The sequence below is a fragment of the Filicampus tigris genome, chromosome 19 (assembly GCF_054856515.1).
Source record: "Filicampus tigris isolate MCC_2025a chromosome 19, RoL_Ftig_1.0, whole genome shotgun sequence".
NCBI classification, from domain to species: domain Eukaryota; kingdom Metazoa; phylum Chordata; class Actinopteri; order Syngnathiformes; family Syngnathidae; genus Filicampus; species Filicampus tigris.
The window spans coordinates 3,136,731-3,150,706 of NC_141235.1; the positions used below are offsets into that span (position 1 = coordinate 3,136,731).

The following is a 13,976-nucleotide window of genomic DNA, read 5'->3' on the forward strand; positions in this document are numbered from 1 at the left end:
TTTAATTATGCCATTACTGTATGTTTTTATAAAATACATTTTAGAGTACTACCTCTCTAAAAGGCATTCCCATTCATTTTAATGAGGCAAGATGATTTGAGATGAAAGTGTTTTGATTTTCTCCGGCTCTGAAGGCCTTGGGCAGATTACATTGACATGGCAACACATCAAGGCTCAAATTTGATTGGACAACTACTGGAGAAATACTACAAAATGAAGAGAATAGACTGTTGGGAATAAATTAATTCCATGGAACACATGTTGGATATTTGTGTGGAAAAAATCAGATGATCGATTTTGAGGCCATATCGCCAGCTCACGATTGACTTTTTGGGCAACCCTCAGCGTTCATGTTCTTCATTTACAAGAAAATCTGATAGTGAGACAGCAGAAACAGAATTAGTTGGTCTCGGCTTCAGGGAGAGAGTGTGCTGCCAGTCAATCTTCCTCACTTTTATCAGATTACTTCAAAAGCTTCGACGGCCATCCCGTATGCACGCGCAAGCGAGCATTAGTTCGGATCGGCTGCACTTCCGAGTCAATTAACGGAGCTTCATTATGTTTGCTTCTGCTCCAGTCTGCACTCTTGATAAAGGGCGTACCTGTGAGGTGACAGTAATCCTTGCAAAGGGGGATTTGCATAAAAGAGTCCCTCGCTGTGTCTGAGTGCTGCCGTGCAACTGGAAAAGTCATTATGAATTTTTCTCCTTCATTCTCATTTTTCATTCCTCCAGTGCTCCCGGGCGTGCGCCTCATCCACCGAACAAGATCAAACACTTGCCTGGTCTGTGCGAATACATTATCCTACTTTATTTATTTCTTTTCCAGCGCGTTTTGACTGGGTCTTATACAAGAGAAAGGTGCATCAAAAGGATTTATTTCCAAGGCAGGCTCAGCCAGTCATAATAGGTGGAGCAGTCTTGTCAATGTTTCGGGAATGTTCCTGGACTGGATGTGAAAATATACTGTATATTATTAATATAAAACCCTTTAAGCAAAAAGATATGTGAACACAAATTGTAGCAACACATGCAGACCAATAACACATAGGCATATATTATTTATCATCTGCAAAGAACAACTACAATTACTGCACTTTACTGAGACGTGACCATCTCCATTATACTGCCCCCAAGTGGCGCTCACGCTAGAACGCGATGAACACTGTACAGTACTTATTTTGAATTGGATTCTAGCGTCCCTACTGTGACTCCTTCTGGTCATATTTCTCCATTACTAATCAATCAACAACAGTGCCTCACATAAATTGTTTTACCGCCTCGCTGATGTTACAGCCGCCTGCCAGCACAGGATAAAAGTTATTTTCCCACTGGCCTTTTGAAAGAACTTCATAGTCATGCTCTGTATTGTGTCTCTCAGGCATATTCACAACAATAGCCGTGGGGAGTTGAGTTCATCTTAAAGGTCAGGCTTTGTACCTTAGAGAAAAGTAAGGACACAGTGTGGATTCTCAAACGCAGAGTGCGACAGCGAGAGAGAACTAAAATAAAATGAAATGCAAATGCATAGGTAACAAACTGTACTACGTGTTAAACATCAGGTTACCAAGGTTCTGCTTTCAATTCACACTATTTTTTCGAGGATGCAAAAAAAAAAAATGTTTATTTGATTATTTCAGGGGAAGTTAATGCACATGTAAATAACTTGTTTGGTATCAGGACGAATAAAGGTAATCATAATTAAAAATGAGCAAATATCTGTTGATATTAACTAGAACCGATTGTATGTGCCTAGTTGGAATCAGTCAGCATTTCCTGTCATGTTAAAAAATAGGGCAGGACTGCCTTTTCATGTTAAAAAAAATAGGGCAGGACTGCCCTTTCATACACATCTATGACGCCATGCTTCTCTCCTCCAGGCTGGAGAAAAACACAGCGTCGTTAATAAACAAACAGTAGAACAGGTGGCACCGTGCCCAGCCATCCATCTACTTTACTAAAGTCTCCCCCATGTCAGATGTATGCCTATTTTTGGGATGGAAAGTACTTTGTCTATCCTTCTTTTAAAATGGCCACAAGTTATAAAGACGGAGATAGAGTGTGGCTATATATAAAAAAAATATTCCTATGGTAAATGTGTGCATCTGCAAGAAACAATTCACTGGGGTCACATAACTCGGGGTTATGCAAAGTAATTTGCAATTAATTATTTTGCATCATGTTTTAAACAAATATTAATCCTCTGTTAAGAACGATTACTATTACTGCGGTTCACTGGAGACTTTTGACCATCTCCATGTATAGCCACATGACTTTTATACTGCCTCCATGTGGCCAAGGCTCATACCAGAAGGAGCAGCACAAATTCCATTGGATTGAAACAAAAAATGTCGATTTATTTACATTATAGTTCACATTTTTAAAGTGGAGTCTCGCTATTTAAATCTCTGGTGCGTGTGTCGACTCCAGCTCCCCCGCAACCCTAAGAAGGATACGCGGTATTCTGATACAAGCATACATACAAGCACACTAAGTCCGGGTCAGCTGAGAGGCCTGCAAGGAAGACAGATAAGGACAAGAGGCATCGCATCATTGCATTTACATTGACTGCCGGCAGACTGTCAAGATGCACCACACTCGATTTAAGCAGTGCACTTCTCAGTCACCATCCCAGCTCCCAATTTCACACGAGAAACCCCCGGATGATTGTTCGCTCACGCAAAGATGAGGCATTTCCATTCAACTGTGACAGAGATGAGAAAAAAATAGGGAAAAGATGAAGGCGAGGTCTCCAGTCCCAACATATTTAATACAGTTGTTGTCTTGTTGAGATATTTGTGTTTGGTTTAAAAAGCTACTGTATGTTTGGTAGTGACTGGCTGGATTAGAAATGGTATACAGTATTAAAAGGGACAGTTGATCCAGATCCTTGTTGGATGAGGTTAAAAAAGTAATACTGTAATAAAATAAATACAGGAATGAAAAAAAAAGAAGAAAAAAAAAAGTCGAACCCTGTTTGTAAAACAAGCGAAGCCGATTGGCCATTGAATGCAAAGGGCGGGCTTTAAGTGCCTATCCTCACGCTGATAGGGTTGTTGGACAAAAAAAAAAAAAACGTTGGTTCTGAGCATCCCATTGGAAGATATTGCCACGTGGTCCATCGTCCCATTGGTTGTTGGCTACTGGCGCCTAAAACGATTTTATGTTCAAACGGGGGTCCAATTCACTCAGCTCCGTTGTTTTCCTGGTCACCGTCAACCATTTCTCTTGTGCCTGTGTTTTTAAATTGTTCATTTTAAACACAGTCAACATCGAACGGATATTCCTGTCAGACAAAGGAGGAGAAAATGGGCGAACCACTGAAGGTAACAGACACTCTGCTGTCGAACTGGGACGTTAACATGCGGCTAATTAGCACGCTGGCTAAAGTAGGCGAGCAACGGTTTGTTAACATTGTTACGGAAAAAACAGAAGTTCACTTTTTATGTTGTTACCAATATCCTAAAACAAATGCTAAAGAAACCAACGTAGTGGTAGTGTAGGGACCTCTCGCAGAGACTGGGTACGAAGCTGAAATGGAACGTCCTTTTTTTTTCGGGGGTCCAACGAACTAGTTTACGACATGGCGTTAGCCCCCAAACGCACATAATGGCGTCACACTTGGGACAGAAAACGGTTGGGTCATTTTCTACCAAGTACCACCACCATCATTAACAGCAACAATAATAACATTAACCTTTTTTTTGGGGGGGGGGGGGGGGGAAGCATTTTCCATAGACGAAATACAATTTTATTGGACGAATCACTGCTGAAGGTCAAAGTTGAACAAAATGGCACGATTATCATGACCAAAATGATCCCTGTTATCAATAATATCACAAAGTTTGAAGGAAATAACTAAATAAAGTGTCAGGAGTGGACTTTGACAGAATAACGTCAGCTAAAGTGAGAGGAAGGGTTTATAGCTGTGTTTGTTGTTTGTACTTCAGTTTTAATATACAGTACACAGTTGATGGAAGCGTATGGAATCACAGGTGTTAACGCAAGTGCCAAAATCAAATCAAATGATTTAAATTTGTGTCCTCAACAGGTAAATTTCTTAGCGAACCAGCCACTGGAGAAGACCAAGAAGGATCCCAAACGCATGTCAGTGGAGAGGATCTACCAGAAGAAGACTCAGTTGGAGCACATTTTGCTCCGACCTGATTCTTACATTGGCTCAGTAGAGACTGTTACCCAGGTAAGATTTGATTCAAGTCCCTAGCTGGATCTGAAGGATGCATGCGAAACCACATGTTGCCATTTTTTCCTCAGCAAATGTGGGTGTATGATGAAGACGTTGGAATGAACTGCCGGGATGTGACGTTCGTGCCGGGGCTTTACAAGATTTTTGACGAGATCCTTGGTAAGCAAACAGCGGAAATAGCCTGAAGGTCAAATGACAATGTCTTTTATCTGTCATCTCATGCAAGTATTCCCTTTCCCCCTCACAGTAAATGCTGCGGACAACAAGCAGAGAGATAAGAGCATGTCCTGCATTAAAATCAACATTGATGTGTGAGTATAATATGATTGAGTCGAGAGTACGGAACATGTAAACATTTTGTTGGGGAGAAGGATACATTGTGTTCCTATTTAGATGTACCTCACTTGATTCGAAATATTAGACAATTCAAGTAGCCTATATGGATTTTTACAATGGCTTATGTTTTTTTCTACCCCTTTCAGTGAAAACAACACTATCAGCATATGGAACAATGGCAAGGGGATCCCGGTGGTGGAGCACAAGGTGGAGAAAGTGTTTGTACCTGCACTCATCTTTGGACAGCTCCTCACCTCCAGTAACTATGACGACGACGAGAAGAAAGTCACTGGTAAGATGTGTCATACACATCGTTTTACTATGGGTCTCTGTGACATGACCCTAAAGTAAATCACCCCACTTAAAATTATTTAAATACAAAAATCCAATTTAAATTACTTTTTTTCCCTTCATGTATAGAAAAAGCAAATGGCATAATTCAAAACCATTTCATTTTCGCCCCTTTAGTTCTCCTGCACCAAATAAAGTTAGAATCTATTAACTTACGCCAACTCACACAGAAATAATGCTTATTTCAGATACATGATTCGCTTAGGTGGGCCTATAAAATGCTATCAGGGACTGGATTTGGCACCCGAGCCTCGACTTTGACACCTGTGGTCTATGCCTTACTTTATAGGTGGACGTAATGGATACGGTGCCAAGCTGTGCAACATCTTCAGCACCAAGTTCACTGTCGAGACGGCCTGTCGAGAATCAAAGAAGACTTTTCGACAGGTACGGAACGAATGTGACTGAGCGTTTGCTCTGAATCTCCTTAAATGTCATTTAACATAAGTACTTGTCTTTTTGCAGACCTGGTACGACAACATGGGCAGGGCTGGGGATCCTACCATCAAATCCTTTGACGGAGAGGATTTCACCTGCATCACCTTTCGACCTGATCTGCCCAAGTTTAAGATGAGCATTCTGGATAAAGACACGGTGGCCCTAATGACCAGGAGGGCCTACGACATAGCTGGATGTACCAAGGGTGTCCGCGTCTTCTTCAACAGCAAAAGACTGCCTGTAAGTCGCATTTTATACAGCTGTTCAATTTCCCCTTGTATCTTTATGAAGTTTCCTTGTTTACCATGCACCTCAGGTCACAGATTTCCGCAGTTACGTGAACTTGTACGTGAAGGACAAAGTGTGTGAGACGGGCAATGCGCTGACAGTGGTTCATGAGGTTGTCAACGGGCGCTGGGAGGTCTGCCTCACTGTGAGCGAGAAGGGCTTCCAGCAAGTCAGTTTTGTCAACAGCATTGCCACAACCAAGGTACACTGTTACACCGGATTAGGTGGCCCTCGCGATCCACTTATTCAGATGCATTACGGGGGGGTGGTTACTGTAACGTCTTTCAACCCAGTAATGATTGCTGTTGAGCCACCTAGGTTCTAATGTTTGTCCTCTGAATTTTAGGGAGGGAGGCACACCGATTACGTGGCTGATCAGGTGGTGAGCAAGATCATTGATGTCGTGAAGAAGAAGAATAAAGCTGGTGTGGCGGTCAAACCTTTCCAGGTAAATGGCTTTTAATTTTTTTTGTTTTTTTATGTGCAGTCCTTAGTAGGATTGGGCACCGAATTGTAAAGCTATAGTTCTTATGTCTCATGTTTCTAGCTGGGGATAAGTTCCTGAACTGGCCGCAAGTGCAATTCACTGCCTCAGTGAAAATCTGCATTGAAACACACTTTTATAGTAGTTCTTTATGCCTGTTCTCTCATATTTGTAGAACAGCAAACAATAATTTTAGGCATGTAATCTCTCCTGTGGAAACGGTACTATTGGAGATTTATTGACGACCTGAATTTAAAATTAGGACTGGGTGGTTATGTTTTGCGCACATTTTATTTACAGCTTTCTCAAGACATTAAGACATTCTGTGATCTGAATCTCCAATAAACAGCAGTGTTGATGTTGCTGTTGACATGTCACACTACTTATTTCCGTCCCCATTTAGGTGAAAAACCACATGTGGCTGTTTGTCAACTGCCTGATTGAGAACCCCACGTTTGACTCTCAGACCAAAGAGAACATGACCCTGCAGCATAAGAACTTTGGCTCCACGTGCCCGCTGAGCGAGAAGTTCGTTAAGCAGGTAAAGCGCGGCCGGCATCGCTCACTTCTTCATCTTCGAGCCTCTTTCGGTTTGCTAACTTGTCTCCATAACAGGCCACGAAATGCGGAATTGTCGAAAATATCATGAACTGGGTGAAGTTCAAAGCGCAGTTGCAGCTCAACAAGAAGTGCTCGGCGGTCAAACACAACAAAATCAAAGGGGTGCCCAAGCTGGATGACGCCAACGATGCAGGTACTGTTTTGGCGACTCGGCACTGTGGCCCGCGAGCGGACCTCCTGTAATTACTTTGGCGTCTGGCAGGTGGCAAGAACTCAATCGGCTGCACGCTGATCCTCACTGAGGGAGACTCGGCCAAGACTCTGGCCGTGTCTGGGCTGGGAGTGGTTGGCAGGGATCGCTATGGCGTCTTCCCCCTGAGAGGAAAAATTCTCAATGTGCGAGAGGCCTCTCACAAGCAGGTGAGGCTTTGCCACACTCGTGATTGAAAGGATTTTGCGGGCTTTTACACAGAATGGCTTTTACATATGTGCCATAAATTTCTGTTCATATGGAAATGCTGCTTCATCTCATTACGGTATTCATGTGTGTCAATGATTAGAACAGTAGCAGTCTCCAGATTGGTTGGCAAGGTCCTGTGGAATGGTCTTCCAGATCCACTTGATTTTATTTATTTGTATTCCCCTCTTTGGTGGCTTTTGAAGGCCTTTTTATTGATTGCATGTCTTCTCTCGCAGATTATGGAGAATGCTGAGATCAACAACGTTATTAAGATCCTCGGTCTGCAGTACAAAAAGAACTACAGTGACCCAGAGTCCCTCAAGAGCTTGCGCTATGGCAAGATCATGATCATGACTGATCAGGTTATTTTTTTTTAGTCTTCTCACTTTTTTCCCCCCACCAAATCTCAAGTTTATGCGAATGCCACTAATCTTGACTCGCATAAATGTTTGTGACAGGATCAAGACGGCTCCCACATTAAAGGTTTGTTGATCAACTTCATCCACCACAACTGGCCGTCATTGCTGCGCCACAACTTCCTGGAAGAGTTCATCACTCCCATCATCAAAGTATGTCGCCTGAATGTGTGATAACGTTGCCACCTGGCGGCCGAAACATAGAAGCACCAATCATTTTTAATCAACATCGAAGTCTGTTTTACGTAAAAATCACACTACTACATTCCACCAAACAAAAAGTATGCACAATGGGCTGCTTTAGTTCAACTCAAAGCTTTTATTGTTTTATATCACTGTGGCTGGCTTGGATCAACAAAGATTCATTATTTGTCATGAAAAATTCCTGCGGCACACCTGATGACCACTACTAAAATAAAGTCATGTTTCTTACATTCCTGTCATCAGGCATCATACAAGAAATCCCAGCTGTCATTCTACAGCATCCCAGAGTTCAATGAATGGAAGGACAGCCAGTCCAACTACAAATCTTGGAAAATCAAATACTACAAAGGTTTGTCACAAACCCCTGTGTGGTAGTAAACCAGCCAAGTAAGCTTCCCCCTTTGCTTGACTGATGTCACGGTCTTTGGTTTGCATTCCGCCGTTTTTCCTAATTGGACGTCTGCTCCGCCTTTGTCCAATCAGGTTTGGGAACTAGCACATCGCATGAGGCCAAGGAGTATTTCTCTGACATGCAGAGACACCGTATTCCATTCAAGTACTCGGGGCCTGAAGACGATGAAGCCATCACCCTTGTAAGTCACGTCTGCTATGGTAGTTTAGGTACTTTTATTTATTAAATTTTTGAAACTAATAAAGTCTACTGTACATCCTCTTCTTGATGCCAGGCCTTTAGCAAGAAAAAAGTGGAGGAACGCAAAGAGTGGCTCACCAATTTCATGGCCAACAGACGCCAGCGGAAGGAGCACAACCTGCCTGAGGTTGACCACCGCTTCATTTAAATTTCTTTTCATTTCATTGACTGATTGGCGAACACTCCGAAGTTACTGTTTTGCTCCATGTCCACAGGAGTATCTCTACGGCCAGTCCACCACGCATCTCTCCTACAATGACTTTGTCAACAAGGAGCTGGTACTCTTCTCCAACTCTGACAACGAGAGGTCCATTCCCTGCCTGGTGGATGGTACGTTAACGCAGCCACAGTTCCAGAAACGCCGTCAAGTTTGGAAACGGCTCAGATGCATGCATTTGTTTTTGGTTTGTGGCAGGCCTGAAGCCGGGCCAGAGGAAGGTCCTGTTCTGCTGCTTCAAAAGAAATGACAAACGGGAAGTGAAGGTGGCCCAGTTGGCTGGTTCTGTGGCTGAAATGTCAGCGTATCATCATGGAGAGGTGACTGTTGCAGTCGGTCGGTCATGACTCTGTCATTAGCTGTGTACAACTGTCTGTAAACGCTTGACCTATTTTTGTTTATACACTAACAAAGGTAGTGGTAAAATAAGACATTTTACACAACAAAACCTTGTCGATTTCCAGATTTCCCTGATGATGACCATTGTTGGATTAGCTCAGAACTTTGTGGGAAGCAACAACTTGAACTTGTTGCAGCCTCTTGGCCAGTTTGGAACAAGGCTGCACGGAGGCAAGGACTCTGCCAGCCCCCGTTACATTTTCACCATGCTCAGGTCAGCAGTCGCCTTTTAACTTTTGAAAAATCGCTAAATGAACCTGCGGCCGATAAATGTCTCCCAACTCTTCAGCCCCCTGGCCCGCCTTCTCTTCCCAGCGACGGACGATAATCTGCTGAGGAACAATTATGACGACAACCAGCGCGTGGAACCCGTGTGGTACATTCCCATCATTCCTACCGTGCTGATCAACGGCGCTGAGGGTATCGGCACAGGCTGGGCCAGCAGAATCCCCAACTATGACGTCCGGGAGATCGTCGCCAACATTACGCGCTTGCTCAACGGAGAGGAGCTGCTACCCATGGTGAGGCACTTCTTTTCAGATCTTAAAAGGTAGACCGCGAACGAAGACAAAGCTTATTGTTTTTGTCTTCTCGAAGCTCCCAAGCTACAAAGGCTACAAAGGTACCATTGATCAGCTGGTGGACAACCAGTACATGGTCTGTGGAGAGCTGGCCATCATTGACTCCACCACCATTGAGATCTCTGAGTTACCTGTAAAAACCTGGACGCAGGTTAGTTGCCGTCTAGTCATGACAGCACTATTACAATCTTACATGGCACAACAGGCACACAACAAAAGATTGCACAGGTGTAAAACTGAAATTCCACGTGCGAAATTTGGCCCTCTGGATCACTTGATGGGATTTTTGTTGCACTGTGACACGCTAAGACATTGCATTATCCTGTTAAAATGTTCAGGTGTTCCTAACGTTGTGTTGGCAGTGTAGAGGCTCCTGAGTGAAATTTAACTAATGAATACAATTTCACTTGGATCACATCATCAGCTTGTCGTCTCTGTTGCAGACTTACAAGGAGAACGTCCTGGAGCCGATGCTGAACGGCACAGAGAAGGATCCCTCTCTGATCACAGACTATAAGGAATACCACACCGACACCACTGTGCGATTTATCATCAAGATGACCCAAGAGAAGCTGCGGGAGATGGAGGCTGCGGGTCTCCATAAAGTCTTCAAGCTGCAGAATCCTCTCACCTGCAATTCCATGGTACGCTCAGCAATTCCTCCTGCTGAGACTGCACAAATTCCTTGTGGATGTAACAACTTTATACTTTGTCATTCCAGGTTCTGTTCGACCATGTGGGGAGCCTGAAGAAATACGACTCCGTGCAGGATATTCTCAAAGACTTCTTTGAGTTGAGGTTGAAATACTATAACCTGAGAAAGGACTGGCTGTTGGGCATGTTGGGGGCAGAGAGCGCCAAGCTCACCAACCAGGCCCGCTTCATCCTGGAGAAAATCCAGGGCACCTTGGTCATTGGTAAGTGGCTGCTAGAGGATGCCGTGTGTCACTGTGACTTGAGTCTGTATTTGCTCATCAAAAATGTCCTCATATAGAGAACAAACCAAAGAAGGAACTGATTCGCATGCTGCAGCAGATGGGTTACGACTCCGACCCTGTCAAAGCCTGGAAAGATGCTCAAGACAAGGTAATGACCCGGGAAGGAAGTTCTTTCACTCTTATTTACACTCAGTCGGCGGCCACATGCACAAAATGTCCTCTGTGATCGTTAGAATGGGGAGCAAGCAGAGGAGGATCAGGAGGAAGCACCGGAGGATGAAGACACCAGTGGTCCAGACTACAACTACCTGCTCGGCATGCCCATGTGGTTCCTGACCAAGGAGAAGAAGGAGGAGCTGTGCAAGCAGAGAGATGCTAAGGTCAGCTGCTCAACACTGCTCTTAACGTGCTCGTTTTGACTATACGTTTGCTCTTTTTGTGACTTTTCCTCTCGTAACCACTACCTTGCAGATCACAGAGTTGAAAACGCTGAAGAAGAAGACTCCAGCTGACCTGTGGAAGGATGACCTTGCTGCCTTTTTGGAAGAACTTGAGGTAATTGCCCAACCCTTTTTTTTTTTTTTTTTATACACTGACTGAAGAGAATTTCTCTCAAAATTTCTCTGAATTACAATGAACACCCATTTATTGTGTCTAAGTTGCAGACCCATCAGCAATAGGTGAAAATCACTGATACTGAAAGACCATATAAAATTATTCCTAAGCATCTGTTCTCCTGCTCTTGCCGTCAAGAAATGGGAGCTCCGAAGATGCGTTTGGCCCAAGGGCTATTTGTGATATTAAACAGGAGAATGAAAGATGGCATATTTAAACACAAATGTTCACACAAGCCATATCATAATCTTAAATCTGTTTGCTTAATGCTATCACACAATGCGAAATCATGGACGTTTGGGTAATTTTGAACTTCAGACAACTGGAAATTTAGCACTCACGTAAACTGGGCGTTGATATTTGAGTTAATTGTAAAGCTACATCTGATCTTCTTGACCCTCCCTTCAGCGCGTTGAAGCCAAAGAGAAGGAGGAGGAGGCGTTGCCCACCGAAAAGACTTCCAAAGGCAAAGTGGTGAAGATGAAGGTCAAACAGGAAACTCTGCCGACGCCGCAGGGCCGCCGTGTCATCCCACGCATCACCAGTGCCATGAAAGCCGAGGCTAGCAAGAAGGCCGACCTCCTCAAAGGAGAACGCAAGAGAGGCAAAAAAGTCAAGGTCTCTTTTTGGGAACTTTTGGGAAGAAAGTCTCATTCCAAATCATTTTTGCAGAATTATCAATAGTTCTCAATTGTGCGTGCGCAGACTGAAGATGTGGTTGTGAAGATGGAATTTGGGGACGATGACGAGGAACTCGGCCTGTCTGCTCGATTGGCAAAGAAGACAAAAGCAGCTTCGCAGGACAAAGGTGGGAATGACTGCTCTGCTGCAGTATAAAAGTGAAAATAAATCCTTGAAATTGCATCCCGTTTAAGATAAGTGGAGAGCTACAGCCCCAAATCACTGACAACAATGATACGCTTATTTGGAACACTTTACAAAGACCCCATTTGGTTGCAGGATCTAAGCAGGCCACCCTTCAATTCAAGCCGGTGACCAAGAAGATTCAGACATCGGAGGAGGAGAGTAACAGCCGATCTGAGGATGAAATGGAGGTTGAGGATGTCGCTGCCCCAAGAGAGAAAATTCAACGCAAAACCAAAGGTAGTTGAGCAAATGGGTTCTCTGACTTTCTGGCTCAAGGGCAGACTCTTTTCTCCCCCAAAGGCCCCCATCACATTCCTAAGGACTAATTCACACTTTGAAGCATATGCAGAATCATGTTCTCATTGTTTTGCTTATGACTAGCATAACTGGTGGAAATTGTTTCAAAAGAAGTGATTTATTGACATGTTGGAAACCTTTGCTTTTCGTGCCTCCAAACAGCAAACATTTAGTATAGGTTGCCTTGCCTTAGCTGTGCAGATGAGAAAAGAGCGGCAGAGTTAGAAATTCACATTCAGGTGATGCGTCAGACAACTTGAGCTTTAATTTGGGCCAGTGCTAACTGAGGAAGGAATTTTGGCCCTAAGAATCCAGACATCCAAGCCCAGACCTCAGTTTAAGAAATGCTCCTCAGGATTCAGCTCATCAGTTGCCACGAACAACCGGCATTACTCAAATCCCCCTGATCTGCTACGTGTATTTTCAGTTCCCGTCAAGTACTCCCTGTCAGACAGTGATTATGAGTTTGATGACTGTATGAAAAGTGACGCTCGAAAACAAAAAGCTGTCATTAGCACTAATGATGACAGTGATGACGACAGCTTCGCCCCGGACACGGACAGTGACCTGGACCTGCCCAAAGCACCAGAGCCCGCGTGAGTATGAGACGATAGAAAGTGGTTGTTTTGTTTTAGTGTCCAATGCCAACACATATTTCTCTCCTTCACAGGAAGAAAGTGACGAAGGCTAAACCAACAGCCAGTAAACAACTCGGAAGCAAATCAAGCTGTAAGTATTGTCTCTAGCTTGACAAAATGCACATCTGGAAGTTCTAACGTCTCCCCATTTTTTTTTTTCCTTGATGCAACAGCTCAGTCTGACAAGCAGAAGCCTGAGTCAAAGGCTCCAGTTCAGCGTAAGACCAAACAGACTGCAGCTCCGAAGAAAGCAGCCGCATCCAAGAAAGCTGCAGGTTCTAAAACTGTCCACGAATGGCAATAAATATGCTTTCAAATGTCTCATTGATCACAGGCTTCAATGGTTGTTTCAGATGTGAAGCAGCCATCCATCGTGGATGCTCTGTCCAAACCCAAACCCAAACTTTCATCAAACACTGCGTCCAAGAGTGTTCCCTCGTTTGACTCCAGTGACTCTGAGGGCAAAGCCAAAGTACAGAAGCCGAAGGCCGCCCCCAAACGGAAACAAGTTATAAGTAGCGAGTCTGATAGCGACTCGGGGGACCTCATGTCCCGCATTAAGTCCAAAACAACTGCAGTAGCACAGGTTTGTGTTTAATTTGGGTGGGTTTCCTTTTTGCTGGCGAGGAGGGCACTGCGCCAGCACGCTACTGTCATATACTGTACATGATCTTGCATGTTAACACTTTCTCTTCCTTTATAGAAAAAAGGAAGGAAGTGGAGTGATGATGATGATGATGATGATGAAAGCTTCCAGATTTTGGACAAGGAATCTGCAGCTCCGAAAGCTGTGACAGCTTATAACAAGCCCAGTCGAGCCAAGAAGCCCGTTTCCTACAACTTTGATTCAGACTAAACCAATGTTCATCTAATCACGTTCGTAATTTTGTTCGTACTGGTTTTCAACATGTTCTTGTATTGCGTTTTGAATATAGCACACAAGTGTAAATATTTCACTGTCGTTTTTTTATGTTTCTAAAATAAAGTTCATGTTTGTATTCGTTAATGGCTTCTTCCTTGCATGCTTC

General features: G+C 43.8%; 1 protein-coding gene across 3 annotated transcripts in view; it reads left to right on the top strand.

The window, feature by feature from the left end:
* Positions 1–13,954, top strand: part of top2a (DNA topoisomerase II alpha) — a 29,140-nt gene extending 15,186 nt beyond the window's left edge. For 2 of the 3 annotated variants that reach the window (XM_086017206.1, XM_086017207.1), the window contains 34 exons: positions 4,051–4,200; positions 4,275–4,365; positions 4,454–4,517; positions 4,689–4,834; positions 5,183–5,280; positions 5,359–5,571; positions 5,648–5,821; positions 5,966–6,067; positions 6,507–6,644; positions 6,719–6,857; positions 6,927–7,084; positions 7,361–7,486; positions 7,583–7,693; positions 7,988–8,093; positions 8,228–8,337; positions 8,431–8,523; positions 8,612–8,726; positions 8,812–8,933; positions 9,078–9,226; positions 9,302–9,533; positions 9,610–9,744; positions 10,037–10,237; positions 10,315–10,510; positions 10,588–10,679; positions 10,765–10,911; positions 11,003–11,086; positions 11,555–11,764; positions 11,852–11,954; positions 12,107–12,250; positions 12,738–12,906; positions 12,981–13,039; positions 13,122–13,223; positions 13,302–13,534; positions 13,652–13,954. In XM_086017206.1, the coding sequence (XP_085873332.1) occupies positions 4,105–4,200; positions 4,275–4,365; positions 4,454–4,517; positions 4,689–4,834; positions 5,183–5,280; positions 5,359–5,571; positions 5,648–5,821; positions 5,966–6,067; positions 6,507–6,644; positions 6,719–6,857; positions 6,927–7,084; positions 7,361–7,486; positions 7,583–7,693; positions 7,988–8,093; positions 8,228–8,337; positions 8,431–8,523; positions 8,612–8,726; positions 8,812–8,933; positions 9,078–9,226; positions 9,302–9,533; positions 9,610–9,744; positions 10,037–10,237; positions 10,315–10,510; positions 10,588–10,679; positions 10,765–10,911; positions 11,003–11,086; positions 11,555–11,764; positions 11,852–11,954; positions 12,107–12,250; positions 12,738–12,906; positions 12,981–13,039; positions 13,122–13,223; positions 13,302–13,534; positions 13,652–13,804 (4,611 nt within the window). In that variant the 5' untranslated portion in view covers positions 4,051–4,104 and the 3' untranslated portion in view covers positions 13,805–13,954. Of the gene's footprint in view, positions 1–3,140; positions 3,326–4,050; positions 4,201–4,274; positions 4,366–4,453; positions 4,518–4,688; positions 4,835–5,182; positions 5,281–5,358; positions 5,572–5,647; positions 5,822–5,965; positions 6,068–6,506; positions 6,645–6,718; positions 6,858–6,926; positions 7,085–7,360; positions 7,487–7,582; positions 7,694–7,987; positions 8,094–8,227; positions 8,338–8,430; positions 8,524–8,611; positions 8,727–8,811; positions 8,934–9,077; positions 9,227–9,301; positions 9,534–9,609; positions 9,745–10,036; positions 10,238–10,314; positions 10,511–10,587; positions 10,680–10,764; positions 10,912–11,002; positions 11,087–11,554; positions 11,765–11,851; positions 11,955–12,106; positions 12,251–12,737; positions 12,907–12,980; positions 13,040–13,121; positions 13,224–13,301; positions 13,535–13,651 lie in introns of those variants that run through there. The other variant, XM_086017205.1, reaches the window with a different exon arrangement.
* Positions 13,955–13,976: the final 22 nt, after the last annotated feature.